The sequence below is a fragment of the Suricata suricatta genome, chromosome 7, assembly GCF_006229205.1.
Source record: "Suricata suricatta isolate VVHF042 chromosome 7, meerkat_22Aug2017_6uvM2_HiC, whole genome shotgun sequence".
NCBI classification, from domain to species: domain Eukaryota; kingdom Metazoa; phylum Chordata; class Mammalia; order Carnivora; family Herpestidae; genus Suricata; species Suricata suricatta.
In genome coordinates, this window is record NC_043706.1 from 131,931,652 (window position 1) to 131,948,606 (window position 16,955).

Genomic DNA, 16,955 nt, shown 5'->3' on the forward strand with positions numbered 1-16,955 from the left:
TGATCCTAACAACATCTAAAAAATGATACCTCATGCATAAGTGAAGTTAATTGCAGAAACGCATGGTTGCTTTAACATTTGAAAATCAATCTGTAAAATTCATATAAAAAACTCAAAAAAAAATAACCATATGAGCATATCAATAGGTGGAGGAAAAACATTTGGCAAAATCCAACATCCAGTCTTCCTAAAAACTTACAACAAACTAAGAATAGAAAGGAATTTCCTCAACTTGTTAAGGAGGATCTGTGAAAACCCTACAACTAACATCATCCTGAATGCTTTTCCCCCTAACATCTAGAACAAGGTGAGGATGTCTCCTTTTTTACTTCTATTCAACATTTTACTGGAGGTTTTAGCCAGTATAATATGGCAAGAAAAAGAAAGAAATGACATATAGACTATAATGAAAGAAATTTCAGAAGACAAAATCATCTATAGTAAAAATCTAATTAGGACTCTCAATTATAACTGAGTTTATCAAGGTTGTAGGAAACAAAATCGACCAATTGCATTTCAACATATTAACAACAAACAGTTGAAAATTGAAGTTAAAAATACCACTTACAGGGCTCCTGGTGGCTTAGTTGGTTAAGTGTCTGATTTTGATTTCAGGTCAGGTCATGATTTTACAGTTCATGAAGATGGAGTCCTGCTGTCAGTACAGGGCTTGCTTGGGATTCCCTCTCTCTGCCCCTCCCCTGCTGTCTCTCAAAATAAGTAAATAAACCCAAAAAACAGATACTCATAATGGTATTAAGATATAAAATACTTAGGAATAAATCTGACACAAGATGTGCAAGACATATACAGTTAAAAGATAATACATTGCTAAGAAAGATTTTTAAAGATGTAAATAGTACTGTGGTCAAGGGCTGAAAAACACAATGCTAAGATGTCAATTCTCTCCTAATCTAATCCTAAAGACTCATTGCAATCACAGCCAAAATTCCATCAGGTATTTCTGTAGAAACTGGCCAGCTAATTATAAAATATATGTAGGAATGCAAAGGACTCTAGAATAGACAACTTAGAACTTAATTTTTTTTTGAAAAAGAAAAACAATAACATCACTACCTGATTTCAAACTTATTTTAAAGCTAGCTATCAAGGCAGTGTGGATTTGGAACTCCAAAGACAAAGATCAATTAAACAGAAGCAAGTCCTGAAATAGTTCATATTTCTGTAAGATGGATTGTAATCAAGATGCAGAGGCATTTCAGTAGAGAAAGGATAGTCTTGTCAACAAATCGATACTTATTTTGGTCCATACCTCTTATACTATATTCAAAATTTAACTTCAAGTGGATCATAGACCTACATGTGAAATTGAAAACTATAAATTTATAGAAGTATAGGAGAATGATCTGTATGCTCTTAGGTTAGGCAGATTTTAGATATATAACGGAATATATGATCCATAAAAGACAAATAATTGATAATTTGGACTTCATCAAAATAAAAACTCTAAGACACAGCTATGAAAATGAAAGATAGGGGCCCCTGGGTGGCGCAGTTGGTTAAAGCCTCCTACTTCAGCTCAGGTCATGATCTCATGTTCGTGGGTTCGAGCCCTGCATTGGGCTCTGTGCAGACAGCTAGCTCCGAGCCTGGAACCTGCTTCTGATTCTGTGTCTCCCTCTCTCTCTCTGCCCCTCCCCCTCTCATGCTCTGTCTCTCTATCAAAAATAAATAAAAACAAAAATAAAGAAAATGAAAGATAAGCTACCTCCTGATATAACACTTCGATCCAGAGTATATACCCTCAAATACCAATAATAAAACAAATTAACTCAAGTCATTTGTTTACCAAAGAAAATTTACGGATAGCAAATAACACGAAAAGATGTTAAACATAATTAGTGATGAGGGAAATGTAAATTAAAACCATGATATACTACTACACATCTATTACAATGGCTAAAGTTACAAAGACTGATTATACCAAGTATTTTATTGAGAACATGAAGTAAATCGAACTCCTATACACTGCTGGTCAATGTAAAATGCTATAGCTACTTTGGAAAGAATTCTGATATTTCCTTAAGTTAAACATACACTTACCTATATAATCCAAGCATTCCACTATTTAATAAAACCATACCACTTACCTTATAAAGATTTGTATACTTCTTTTACAAGATCTGTTTTTAATGCTCATGGGTTTTTTTTTTTTTCATTTTTCATTTATTTTTAGGAGAGAGACAGTGTGAGGGAAAGGTCAGAGAGAAAGGAAGACACAGAAGTCGAAGATAGGCCCCAGGCTCTGAGCTAGCTGTCAGCACAGAGCCCGATGTGGGGCTGGAACCCACGAATGGTGAGATTGTGACTTGAGCCGAAGTCGGATGCTTAACCCACTGAACCACCCAGGCGCCCCAAGATTTTCATTTCTAATAGCAAAACAACGAGGTGGGGGTGTTGGAAGTGAATGTCCATTAAGAGGTTAATGTATGAACAAACTGGTATATCTAACAAGATACTGCATAGTAAGAAAAATGAATTAACTACTGGTGCACACAAAATGGATGAATCTCTAAGGTCTGGCAAAATTCTATTTATATAAAATGCTAGAAAAGGCAAACTAATCAACACTGACAGAGTGATTACCTAGGGACTGATAGTAGGAATTACAAACGGGCAGGTAGAGGGGGCGCCTGGGTGGCTCAGTTGGTTAAGCATCTCACTTCAGCTCAGGTCGTATCTCAGGGTTCATGAGTTCAACCTCTGCCTTGGGTTCTGTGCTGACAGAGCAGAGCCTGGAGCCTGCTTAAGATACGGGTCTCTGTCTCTGCCCCTCCAGCTTGTGCTCTCAAAAAATGAAGATTAAAAAAATTGGGCAGGAAGAAATTTGGTTATACTGACATTCATTACCTTAATTGTGGCCATGGCTTCAATTATACATCAAAAAAATCTATCAAAATACCAAATTATACTTTGAATGTTATCTATTTTGTCAATTTTTCTCAATAAAGCTGCTTAAGACACACCCATAAATCCATTTAAGATAAATCCTCAACTTTAGGCTCCTGCTGAGATTAAAGGCAAACAAAGAAAGGCCTTGAGGGTCTTTTGTAGCTGTTTAGAATCTGAGGCCCACCGTTAAATCTTTAGGACTTTTTGTCTGAGTTCAAACTCCTAGAATTTCACCATATTCATAATTGAAACCAAAATAGACTCAACTTTAGAATTAAGGAATAAAAAAATACGTATCCTTGTCCTGGGCTCTTATTAGAACAAGTGTTCTGAATGCAGTCAAAGAGAATATCCTTACTTTACAATGCAGTCTCATATAGCTTCCTTATTTAGCTGTTTCTAAGATTAAAATGTTTATCAACAGATTCACATTATTTATTAAGCTTGTAACAATTTTATTCATAACAGGTACAAAATTTACATTTACATGTATATACAAAAGAGATCTTTATTTTCTTACTTTGACATAAAAATATACAAAAGTATTTACATATATACAAAAATATTAAAACATTTGTACAGACTTACAAATAGAAAAAAGCAAGATTTCACAAAGGGTACTTTTTAAGGAAATGTACACACTGAAAAGGAGGTTAAAGATGACAAAACATTTAAATTAACAGACTCCAGAAGTTATTTCAATAGCTGTTAATTTGGTAGGGCAAATAAAATGTCTCAAATGCTAATAGATGGTGAACAAGATATATATTTAAGATATCTAGGTAAAATTACATGGTCTTCTTTTACCATAAAAATTGAATCAATTTTATTTTATCCCTGAATTACAAATATCAGATAACTACTTTTCCTTTTTCTTAAAACATTTAAACTTTCTGATTTATACGGAGAATTTTAAACTTTTTCAAATTAAATTGTAAAATATTTTAAGAGGTTGTATATTCTCTTTACTCAAGGGGGGAAATCTCACATACTACGTTGATTTCAACAGAAAATTGGAAATCACAATACATTTACTGTTTTTAAATTAAAACCTAGCATATCCTAACTAACCTTCACAATCAGGTACAATTGATTTAACAAGAGATCACAATCGTCGTAAATTCTTCTTGCTTGTTTTACTACCAGGCAGAGGACCTACTTTGTAACTGGCTTTTAGGGGTTTACCATTTGAACATTCTTTGGTGGTATGATAATTACACAGACACCTTGTACAATAATCAAACCCACAGCCTTCTCGTTTGCAGATCGCTCGTTGTAAATAGCAATCATATTTCGCAGGTGAATTACAACGAATACAGGCTTTGAGGCTTTCATTCTCTTTCAAAGTCTTGGCAACCTAGAAATAAAATCCATAAGCAAATTTTAGTTAAGAATTGAATGTAATTTAGTTGGTAAAAACAATAAGGGCATCTCTGAGCCTTCCCCAATACATGAATAAAGGACCAATGTCACACATAAGTCAATTCCTGCCCTCAAGGAGCTCACTGTTCAAGGAGTGAGACAGTATCAGTGGTCAACTGGCCCAGTGACTATTTCCTAATGCTACTTACATGTCAATGCATAACTTAAATGTCACCTTTACCGTGAAGTCTTCCTAGTGTTACTAGGAGTTGGTTGCTCTTTCACTTAGAGCTTTTTAGAGTCACTTGTCACATTATATGGCATTTATTTCTAGGTAGCCATTTTCCATTCTAGATTACAAGGCTATGAAGGGTACCATGTTTTCTTATCCATGAATTACCTGATTATTGAGCAGATGTTCAATAACTGCTTTTTGAATCATTACATGTTGTATTAGTCATTATGTAATAAACACTTAGAAAATTAAACTTCACTGTAATTTATACTTACTAACATGAAGCCAGTCAACGTTTCAAAGATGCATTCTAGGGTAAGATTATGGTTTTTTCAATTAAGCTTGCCAAATTATCCATGAGTTGGGTAGAACTTATAATACACATTACCCAATAATTTGAAGGTATAATAGGAGGGCTTCAATTTCTGAAAGCTGGCCTTTTTTGGTTTAATTCTGGTCCGTAGGTATTAAAGGCAGCAATTGTGAAACAAGCTTGGTAAAATTTTAAAATCAAGGTTTCCTTAGCATTTCCAAAGATCTCAACATCACTGAGTAGTCATAAATAATGTCAAATGGTATCTATTATTTTTTGCATAGAAAGACATCTGTGTACCTTCCTAATTTGATTACTTGAGTTATAAATTATTTCTTAGTTTCTAACATTTTTGAGAGCAGAATGAAGGGGGACAAAAGATAATGTCTCCATTAATAATTCCCTAGTAGTTCTAATTATGCTATAACTAAATTTAAAGTTCTCCATTTCTTACTGTAAATCCTTTTAACAGTAAATGCCCCATAAGTTTCTAATTAATTGACAAACAAAAAATTACCTCAGAGAATTCATTGTGTCGACTGTAAGTAGAACCTTTCTGATCACCTGGATGGGATAACTTGGTTTGAGCATCTTTTTTGGGGTGAGCCTGGGCTGCTGATTTTTGAACAGAAGCTAATGCAGTTCTGAACATAACATATTCTCTGGTTGAAGCATGTGGTGAAAACTTAATGTTCTTTTCCTAATCAAGAAAAATATTTTAACAGGACTTAAAAAATATCCTCCTGTATTCTCAACAATCAGGCATTTGCCACATACAACTATTCACAAAGATGGACAGAAACTGTAGACCAGAAGTTGTCAGAAAGCACTAAAGCCAAAACAAAAAGTCACCAATAAATGATGACAGTCATGTTTAAGTATCACTTCAGTGTCATGTATGGATTCAAAACAACCTTTTAGGTTAAAAACCAAACTTGGAGAATTTAAGCCATACTTGTCTAAAGTAATACAGCTAGTAAGTAGAAGCACCAAAATTTAGACTCCAGTCTGCCAACCGTTAGGCCTGAAATTCCAATCATGTACTGAAATTCTCAGAAACATCTCCTAAATTTGGCAAATGGATTCTCTTCTACACTAAGAATGTTCAATATGTTGATAACTTAACTGAAAAAATACAAACAGTAATGAAAATTAGCTATATGGTCAACTCTCATTATTAGAGAACTGACAGATTTTCCGTTTTGTACTTTTAGACATTCCATTTCTACAAAGAACCCAAGAAATAATGACTTTGGTGGAATTCCTTTCCCCTGGTCTTTGAATTTTAATGAGTTCTAGTGAAAAGCTGAAGTGCCTTGTGAATGTAAAGGATTTCCAGGTTACCTGTTACTTGTCCTATTTTCCCCATTTGTAAAGGTAAAGGGCATGAGTTATTATATTTTAATGTAATGTTCTAATATATTAAAATGAAAACATCAACTATAAAGACTTACCTTAACTCTCTCTATTGCTTTATTATACAACTGCAATGCTCCCTTATCATCTTCTAGGATCTTCTTCCAAGTTGTGCTCACTTTAGACACACTGGAAAAGTAAAATGAAACTATTAAGGCACCACAAAGAGGTCAGAGGAATGAACATTCAGAAACACTTAACAGTGCAAAAAAGAAATTTCTATTAGCAGTGCTTCTCAAGCCTGGTTATACATTAGAATTGCCTATGGCACTGAAGATTTAAGGATGTCCCATGCCTAGGCATTTGGGTTTCACTGGCTTAAAATAGCAGCCAGGGTCCTGTTTTTAAAAGCTTCCTATCAAGTCATTCTAAGTGCATCTATGTTTAAGAACCATTGCAACCATTCCCTGGTCCTTCATTTTTTTCACAATATCTGCAAACATCAAATATAAGTAGTCCCCATTGTATATATGACACTGTGTTAGCTCTTTGGTATCCATAAAAGTTATAGACACATCTCAAAATAATCTAGGACACACTGCTATTAGTAGACATTAATTTCAAACATCCATTTTTGTTAACAAAAATAGAAACTGTGATGCCAATGATCGATCCCTCAAGAAGGTAGCCAACAATAAAAATTAATACTTCTGTTTTGCTTTAGCTATTTTTCATAAAGACTAGTGATGAGTACCTCTAAAAAAATTTTCCAAAAATGCCCAAAACACACCTGGTTAAGTGGGATCTAAACCAATAGTCCTTATAATTATCTTAATTGTTACTTCATCCTAACTTATCTTTGGTAGAATGAAGAAAGGGTAATTAATATGAGGTTTCTAAAAAAACAGTCACAATCGGATCCACTTGTGGGTTTCTGTATTTTTAATCACTGTCAAACCTAGGAGAGCCCTACATTAAAAAGGGTCTAAAAACATCAGCAACTATTTCATACTCTCAAGTGTGACAACTCATAAAGACTACTAGATCTATACACCAGAAGTAGGCTATTGCTTTATAGTTAAGTAGGTATGATGTAGCTCACATACATATTAGTAATTTTCAGAAACAAAAATCCCAATTTAACAGTTTCCTAATGTATAAATATGAAATTTGAAGTAACTGGATTAAATGCTTACTTTAAAAATTATCTTTCTTTCATTTTAGTGGCATACAAATCGTCAAATACCAGCCATCAGGCAGTCATCACCTCAATTAAACAATGTAAAAGACTTCCCTCTTATGTCTTTGCATGAGCTGGTAGTGCTGAGTCTAACAAATGTTCAATGGATTACACTAACACTCAAAGCAACCAGACTTACCTGATTAAGTCCATATCATTGAGCTGTGTTAAAATATTTGCTAGGAGATGTCTAAGTCCCCTTCGAAAGAGTTCACTGAGTATATCTACATATTCTAGGCCCATTTTCCTACCAATTATATTCTGTAGTCCAAAATTTCCACTGAATATACATTCTTTCAGTTTCTCCCAATCTATTTTAGGGTTTCGTTTGGCATTCTTTTTTAATGTTGAGCAAACCATTTTTGCAAAGTGGAGAGCCGGCAGCAAATTTTTGCTGGGATATTGGTCTGGGCTTTGCATCTGAAGCAGGCAGGACTGTGGACTGTCATTGAAATTTTCCAAGGGAAGGCTACCCTCTTCATGTTCATTGAAGCCACTTTGCTGGGAAAATGAAGTATAGCCACTGTCTTCATAAGGTGCACTGGACTCTAGTTCTTCTATCTCATTTGAACTATCAAGTATTTGTTGCACATGTTGATTTTCCTTGTTATGAAAGAGTTTGTTTTCATTTTCAGATTCAAGTTCTACAATCCTGGGGCTCGCAATTGGTGACCCAATATCTGATAACCTTACATAGTCTTTAATGCAGTCTTCATAAGAACCTTCCAAACATGCAGGAGTATATGAACCTTGTCTTCCAGTATCATCAGGCTTTACTAATTTAAGTCCAGAATGAGTATGGTTATAGCTAAAATCACACTTCATTTTGACAGAAAGAGTAGAACTTTCTTCTTTACGACCTGCAAAAAACAAAACAAAGCATTTACTAAGTGACAGAAATGTCACACATCTGTACTTCATATATTGGGATATACAGAGGCTTAATTACTTTGCATTCTCTCAGCACTATATAGCTGTGAAATTATCCAAGTTTAATTACTGAGATGTGACAATGAAGAAATACTAATTAAATCCTTTAGTAAGTACATAGATCTTATTCTTAAAAACAGTCTAGTTGTACAATTATGTATAATTGCATAATTGTAACATTTGACTTTTAGAGAGTCTGTATGAGTAAAAAATATTGGAAAATGGGGCTATTTAATAAATATCTGTGCTTATGGAACAAATAAGGAAATGTGATGCACTGAGTGTGGTCTGAAGTCAGAGAAACCCTTATAATAATCACAAAACACTTCTACTTCTCTGGACTTGAAATGGCATTAAAATTAGCTCTGACTTAAGCATAACTCAAACCAATAACAGTAAACATGTTTAAGACCAATGGAGAGGAGGAATGTGTAAGAGTTAAAATAATTTTGTTAAAAGTAATAAATATTTTTATCAAGAGTTAAGCATTAGCAATTATTATAAGCTTTACAATAATTAATCAAGAAATCTATAGGTAAGCTTAGAGAAAGAACTAAAGTCAACAAACTAAATACCCGTAAGCTAAAATCTCCTGGAAGTTCCAGAGCTCTCATCTCTAACTTTTATTTGGATCAGTGGTATGGGTGACAGTCTGATATATTTAAAGTTATTTGTCTACCCTACTTGATAATGAACTCAAGCACAGGGATATCTCCCTTATCTTGCCTAATAAGTGCTAGAGACTGCAATCTTCAATTATTGAAGGAAGACTTCTCATAACTAATTAACCAAAGAGCCAGAAGAATAGTTCAGATACCAATCAGAGGATTTGGTAAATAAGAATGAACTATAATCGGTGTAAGACAAGATATAAAAATGTGAGGGTGGCAAGGCACTGGCTGTGCATTACTGTTCAACTGTTTTAAGTAACTGGAGAAGATAACGTACTTGTTACTTAGAAGTAGCATAAAAGAGAAAAACAAATTGTGATACTATTAACAAACTACGCAATTGTTTGTTCAACTAAGAAATCAGCTAAGCCACAAATGAACAAGCAGCACTTAATATAGTATCTTTACAGCAACATTTCTCAATCTCCACATTACTAACATTTTGGATTGGATAATTCTGTTGTTGGGGGCTGTCCTGTGCATTTTACAGATGTTTAGCAGGGTTTACTCATTTGATGTCATTAGTAGTCTCTACTCCCTGTAGCACAATAGAAAATGTCTCCTTTCACCAGTCAGACAAATGTTGGGTGGGGAGAGAGGCATGGTGTCAAAATGTCTCCAATTCCTCAGTTGAGAACTAGTGCTTTAAAGGATGGCTAGGATTCTGTCAGGCAGTAGAGGCTGAAAGAGCATTCACTGAAGGTAGCTTGAACAAAAGTGCAATTCTGGGAAGGAATACAGTAGATAGGTTCAGGAACATTATTTGGTATTATTGAAGACAGAGTATATGAATAGTATATGCTTCAAATGTATTCTACACCTACTGTTGCCTCTGCAAGCCAATCAAAGGTAGGTAACAATTTATCTTGTATGTTGGATTGTTTAGTCTGTACTGAGTATTGGTAATCCATCCATGTTAAATTTTACAGTTTTTATTTAGAGCAAAACCTTTAAGTACTAAAAGGGCACCTGCAGGAAAGTAATTTCTTTAAATTCCCAATATTTAACACAGTGAAAAACATAGTATATACCTCAGAACTCCACTAAACCCTGGATTAGCTCTAAAAAACTCACTTCAAACTAAGTTCAAGCATATAAAAAGCAAATAAAGAAAGATAACATTGCTAGCACCAACATTAATCATAATGCTAGAACAAATTACTGAGGGGTTCTCTTCCACCTGGAAGATGAATTCCAAGACAGATTTAGTTTTTGCCTCAAGAATTAAGCAGAGTTCAGTTACTGAACTATCTCGTAGCACCCTTCCTTCCATTCAACTCCACTCTTTGAACATGAAGTTCTTTAAAATTTAGAGCTAATGACGATTCAAACATCTTATAATTGCTCAAAAAATTTTTTTAAGTTTATCTTGAGAAAAGTGAGAGAATCCTAAGCAGGCTGCACGCTACCTGTGTGGTGCCCAATGTGGGGCCACATGGGTCTCAGACTCACAAACTGAGATCATGACCTGAGCCGAAACCAAGAGCCAGGTGCTCAACTGACTGAGCCACCCAGGCACCCCAAAATTGTTTTTAAATGCTTATTTACTTTTGAGAGAGCACAAGTCAGGGAGGGGCAGGGAGAGGGAGGGAGACCAGAGAATCCGAAGTAAGCTCTGTCAGTGCAAAGCTCAATGTGAGACTTGAACTCAGGAACCATGAGATCATGATCTGAGCGTAAGTCGGAGGCTCAACTGACTGAACCACCCAGGTGCCCCCAAACATCTTACAGTTGTTTAGGATTTTACAACTTCACTCGATCCTCACAACCTTCTGATGTAGGGTGAAGAGGTTATTATAAGTTTATTTATTTATTTAGTTTTACAAATAAGGACACTGAAGCTCAGCTACGTAGCTTGCCCACAATTTCACAGGAAGTTAAGAGAGACAGATTACCCTTCTTGACTGTATCAGTGTTTATTCCATCACCTTATCCTGGAAAGTGAGGTAAAAGTATATATATAAGAAAAGCATACATACAGGTTTATAGATTTGGGGGTTAAAATCCAATACTACATTATGTTGTTGCTCAGATTGTTTCAGCTTTCATCACTGTGTAAGTTCACATCCACTTGAAATACTTCCGTTATTTTGTTTTTTGGAGCATCTCTGACTTTTGGCACAACAAAATGCTTCAGGCTCATCTTCTATTTTCCCTGTTCCAGCCATAGACTCTCGTATTTCTCCAACGAACTCTAGTTCCTTTCATTGGTTCCAAAATCTGAATGCTGGTTGTAGACTGTCTTAAAATGTAAAATTATGTAATATGCTTTAAGGCTGGAGAGTAGAATGGCCTGCAGAATTTTAGAGTAGACTGGATTTTATTATAAAGAGCACTGAGGGGCTCTGAGTTCAGGTATCTGGTTTACATTTTAAAAAGCTCATTGGCAGGTGTAGAGAATGGACTGTAGGAAGGTACTAGGGGAAAGGGGAAGGCTAGTTAGAAGTGCAGATCACAGGAGTCCAGGCAGTCTGGGTAACTGATACTAGGATGACTGCAGTGGAAATGAAGATAAGTGGGTGGATGGGAGATGTATTTAGGAGAATAAAGCCAACAGAAATTGCTGATGCTTTGGATGTGAATGAAGGAAAGTGGTAAAAAAAAATATACCTTGGGGTCTAAGTCTTGAGTATCTAGCTATAAAGTGTCATTTGCTGAATTGGGGGAAAACTGAGGCAGTTAATGTTTAAACGGAGCTAAGAACTTAACACTGGACTAAATGTGTGGCAGAGTCCCATCACATATGGTATTCTTATCACATTTTAAACCAAATGCCTTTGTAATCCTTTTATGGCAAATCATGAATGTTTTAAAAGTAGCAAAATGCATTCCACATTTTGTATTACAGATTATATACTTTTCCTAGGAATCAGCTCCATCTTCAAGGAAAAATACTTGCTCAGCCTTTGGACTAGATTTGTGACATTTCCTTTCATTTTTTCTAAAATGGAGGTACTAATATCTGCCTCATGTGGTTGGTGAAGACTCAATCTATTGCATTTTTTAAACATCACTTACTCAACTCACTGTCCAATGATGAAAAGGTAGTATTGTAGTTAATTTTACGAAGTTTGACTTTCCATTTAACCTTTCATGGCAGAAGTGACACTCCATACTAAAATACCATAAATAGGCTTACAATGCTTAAAAAGTTTTACAGCTATCCCAATGTTGAATGATTAAGTTCTACAATCACCAATACCTAGAAAAGAATCACCATGTGCCCAATGTTAAACATGGCTAGGCCTTAGGAATCTGAGATCCATAAGGCTTGCAGCCACACACTGCATATCAGCCATTATCTCTAAGAAAATTTTAGAAAAGTCTGCCTTCAAAAGTACTTGGATGCAATAGATTTTTAATCTCATTTCCTCAAATTTGTAAGCAGGAGATAAGATTCTTGAAGATAGCAAATATTCTGAGGAGCAAGGCGGTAATCCCAGGCAATCTGGAACTAAGTAAAATACAAAAACACTTCTTAAAGCCATTGAGAGCTTCAGAATTCACAGGGAGCCTTAGGATGGAGGGTCTTCCAGAAAAGACCTAAGCCTGTTAAAGTTGGGTATTCTTTTTTCTTCCAGTCTTCGAAATTCCTTTTGTAATGAAAGTGGCATCTTTCAGGGATTGTCGAATCCCACAAAATAAAACTAAAAAAAATTTGGGGGGATCATTTCTAAGGCAACATAAATGCATTTGGATCTCTTTTTCAGAGAGCAACAAAGCGGGTAAAGATGACCGTTGGGGTGCCTTCCACTGCATCCGAGTTTTGGAATAAAGGCCCATCTAGGGCTTTGGGAGCGCAGGAAGAAAATCACCAATTCTGCGTTTCTGGGGAAAACAGGTACCAGAGGGCAAACTCACGGTTTTGTATTAAAAAGGGCTCCCCCCTCCCCCATGACCCCAGCCAGCCTTCGAGAACGAGTTCCTGGGCCAAGGCGAGAAGGAAGACAAAAAGAAAAAGGTATTTTTGTGAACATCCCAGGAGAGCTCGGCCCGGGAAGGGGGACCCTCCATTTGGCGGGAGCGGGAGGGTTGGGGTGGGGGTGGGGGTGGGGGGGAAGACCATGCAAATCCTGCGGGGTCGGGCGGTGGCCCCGCAGGGCGCGGGCCGGGTGGCGGCGGGAGATAAGCCAGCGGGATCTCCCGCGCCCGCCGGCCCGAACGAGGCGGCGAAACCCTGGGGCGCTGCCTTGCGGCCCCGAGGATGGAGGGCGGACACGAAAAAGGGGCGCAGGAAGTGGGGCTTGTGGGCCCGGCCGGACCCCGGGGGCCGCCGGCCCGCGAGCCCAGTCAGAGCCCGGGCCCCGGGGTGGGGGAGGGGGGAGAGGAGGGGAGGGCAGGGGAGGGGCATTTGGCGCCTATTCCAGCCGGGTGGGGACAGGGAGAGGTAGAGCCTGCAAGGGGAAAAGGGGCGCCCAGGAAGGCCGGGACCGTCATACACCCCCCCCCCCGCCGGGGTCGGCGTCCGGGAAGGCGGGACCCGGGCCTGCCACCCGCCTCGGCACGTCTGGCCTCCCCCTCCCGGAGCCCCGACCTGGATTCCCCGGGGCCGCAGGAACCGCCGCCGCCCGCCCGCCCCGGCGTGAGGCGCACTCCCGGACTCGGGAGGCTGTCGGATTCGGTCGCAGCCGCCCCCCAACCCCGCATACCCTTCCAGAAACGCGTGCTCCCGCACCCTCTCCTCACTCACTGTCTGATGGGCGAGGGGGGCCGGCGGCTGTCAGGTCCCTGTAGCTGCAGCAGCAGGAGCTGGAAGGTGGCCGTGGAGAGCAGCGGCAGGGGCGCTGGCTCATGCCAGTGAGAGTGGGGGGGGCTCTGCCTCAGGTGAGGGAACAGCTGCCGCAGAAGAGGATAAGGCCGTCCGCTTGACGGAGCTGGATCTCCTAAAAGGCGCCAGCTGGTACTTTTAAAATCTTTGAATTTGGTGCCCAAATCCGTACGGCCCAATGAGGTGCGTTGCTCGCACGCGCGCTCCAATAGGAAGGCGATGGGAGGGGGCGCCCTCACCCACGCCCAACTAGAGGCGGCAGAGGCGGGGCCGAGCTGCGAGGCCCAACCTCCCTCCTTCTAGCCGGCTCCGCGCGTCCGGAAAGATGCTGCGGCAGGGGGCGGGCCTGGGGGCGGGGCCTCACGGCGCTGGGAGGCCACGGCCCGGCCGCACGTGGAGGTAGCCTACCACGCATGCGTGCACCGGCCAAGCTTCCTTCCGTCTTGCGAGCAGGTCGTCTCCCAAGTACTAATTTCATCCTGACGGCAGCTCCGGCCTCTGTCTGAAGATTTCCAATGGTTATAAAGCGTAGCCGACTTTCTTCGATCAGCACACAAGTGGGTGTTTGGTGAGCGGCGACTCCGGTCGTCCGGGAACCCAGACTTTCCGGAAGACAAGCCCTGCCCCCAGCACTCCGTAGCCACTTAGCCCGCCTCTCTGTGATTTAGGCGCGCTCCTCTCTCCCTCTCAGTTTCGCCCCTCCCTCGGCCCTCAGCGCTTGCGCAGGCGTCTTTGGCGGGCGGTGGCCCCGGAGTTGGCGGGTTGGCGCTTGCGCGTTAGGGGTCCCGGCGTTTCTGTCAGGCGCAGGGGTGGGCCGAGGTGGGTGGTTCCGTGTGCTTTCCCCGCGCGCACCGCGGGTCTCGCGTGGGATGCGTGTCCCTGTGGCCTTCCCGCGGTGGGACAATCACTTGTTGTAAGCATATTTATTTGTATTTTCAACCACAGTTCTCCAGCCACCGCTACTTTGTACGGACGTTAAGTTTATTAAATTTGTATCTGCGCTTTCCCGGGTTTATTTACCTTAGGTCAAGCGCGAGAGACTGCAGTCCTGCTACAAAATAAATACATTTATAAAACGTCCTGCCGTGGGAACTCCAGTCTCCACACTCTTTAGGAGAGTGGAGGGCCTCAGGCCAAGGGAGTGATTTTCTAGTGATGTCCGCAATGGGTCGAAGTATTAAGCCTTTGTTGACAACCAGCCCCACAGTATTAGTCCTGAATTTTTCAGCCCGAGTGTGCACTTAACAGTGCATTCCTTGCAGTCAGCTTTCTGGCCACCGCGCAGTGAAGCTACAGGGTGTGAGCTCCAAGAAGTCCGATCCCTAGTCTCTATTTTTCTGGGTTCTCCCTCTAGCTTTTTCTGCAGTCTTGCGGGGAGTGGAGGGGAGGGGAGGGTTAACGCTTGATTTCCGGTAAGCGTGCAGGTACATTGGTGGCAAGTCCTAGTGAGGGCGGGGATCAGGATGAATTGTGCACGTGCTGGGTGGGCCCCGGCGTTATGCGTAATTATGATAGTTCATCACGGTGTTTTGCATTACTTTTCCTCTTTGAGAGTGTTGCTTTAAATTCAGATTTCCCTGGATCACTGAAATTTGGGCATCCCCTTAACTTTTGCATCTGGGTGATGTGTGCCACTCGCGTGCCTTAGCCTCGTCTTCGAGCTAGGTCCTGGAGATAGAAAAGACAAAAAGTCTCGTCTTTCAAGTTTTTATACTAATAGGAAAGAAACTGACAGTTAACAATTTTAGTTCAGGGAAAAGCGATATAAAACTAGGTTATAGGGTAGATAGTGGGCGGTAGGGGCACTGATTACTGACTGGGTGGTTAGGAGGGTCTGGGAGGCTTTGGACCAAGATCTGCCTGTTGAGTGGGCAGTGCAAAAGGTCGGCTTAGTAAGCGGAGGGCAGAGACAGAAAGTGCTTGGCTTGTTCCAAGGCGATAAGGACGTCTAGGACGCACAGAGTCAGTGCTAGAGGAGGAGATTAGGTTGCAGACATGGCAGCTAGATCCTGTTTGATTTTGTAGGTTTACATGTGGAGTTTAGAGTTTCTTCCCATTGCAGTGGTAGTTGTTGGAGGGATTTCAGCAGGCGAGTGATTTGGTGAATGGATGTTAAAACTATAGTAGTTGTTTTTTGTCTTCTATAGTAGCATTTTCTGTTAGTCTTTAATTCTCACAATAACCTTGGCATTATTAAACTTTTTTTATTGCACGTAAAAGTTAATTCTCACAGAACTACACAGCTCATAAGCAAAAATTCCAATCCTGTTCTCTCTTTTTTTTTTAATGTTTATTTTTGAAAGAGCACGAGTGGAGGAGGAGTAGGGAGAGGGGGACAGAAGATCAGAAGCTGGCTCTTGACTGACAACAGCTCACCCAGTGTGGAGCTTGAACTCATAAACCATGAGATCATGGCCTGTGCCAAAGTTGGACCCTCAACCAACTGAGCAACCCAGGTGCTCCTGCAAATCCTGTTCTACTGGATAAGTCTTTGTACTTTACTCCTTTGCTGTAGGCCTGATTGTTTCTAGTTCATTTTCACATTACTTCCCCATTTGACCTTCGAAATCTCTATTCCTATTTAATTTTCAGATGTAGACAAATATATGAAAGTTGAGGGTAGGAAGAGTTTAATTAAATTAAGCACCTGGACTGTATTGGATCTTAACCACTGTTTGAAAGGTATTCTCCAGCGATTATTTATTATATCATGAAAAAGCTAAGATCTATTATTGGGAAAACTAGAGTTACTGCAGCAATACAAGATACATAGCTAAGCATATTGTATTGCATACTGGGATAGTTTATCAAAGTCTCAGCCTATTAAATTATTTAATGTTGATTTTAACTGTTAGATTATTGAAATTATTTTGAAATATTTTTCACAAATATCTTGGTCAGTAGATTCACGAGCACCTGTTAATTTCATTTTTAGTCAGAAATTTAGGAAGGGCCATTTTGAATTTTACTAGATATTAACAGATGTTATGTACCTCTTTCGTCTGTTGAGTTTTTAGGTGCAAAATGAAGTATAGAGAGAATTGCCCTCTTTCAGCAAATTCTTTTTTTTTTTAAGTTTATTTGTTTAGAGAGAAAGAGAGAGGGAGATGCACACACAAGGGGAAGGGCCAGAGAGAATCCCAAGCAGGCCACACACTGCCAGCACA

At 39.7% G+C, this 16,955-nt stretch overlaps 1 protein-coding gene across 3 annotated transcripts; it reads right to left on the reverse strand.

The window, feature by feature from the left end:
- Positions 1 to 3,497: 3,497 nt before the first annotated feature.
- Positions 3,498 to 13,839, reverse strand: FBXO5 (F-box protein 5). Of its 3 annotated transcripts, none has more exons than XM_029944592.1 (5): positions 13,711 to 13,839; positions 7,559 to 8,279; positions 6,278 to 6,368; positions 5,341 to 5,523; positions 3,498 to 4,270 (listed from the first exon to the last, which is right to left on the reverse strand). In XM_029944592.1, the coding sequence occupies exons 1-5, from the start codon at positions 13,811 to 13,813 to the stop codon at positions 4,019 to 4,021; spliced, it is 1,350 nt and encodes a 449-aa protein (XP_029800452.1). In that variant the 5' UTR covers positions 13,814 to 13,839; the 3' UTR covers positions 3,498 to 4,018. The 3 variants fall into 3 exon arrangements, with proteins under 3 accessions (XP_029800452.1, XP_029800453.1, XP_029800454.1); XM_029944593.1 differs by lacking the exon at positions 13,711 to 13,839 and adding an exon at positions 10,916 to 10,929; XM_029944594.1 differs by lacking the exon at positions 5,341 to 5,523.
- Between the last annotated feature and the right edge of the window lie 3,116 nt (positions 13,840 to 16,955).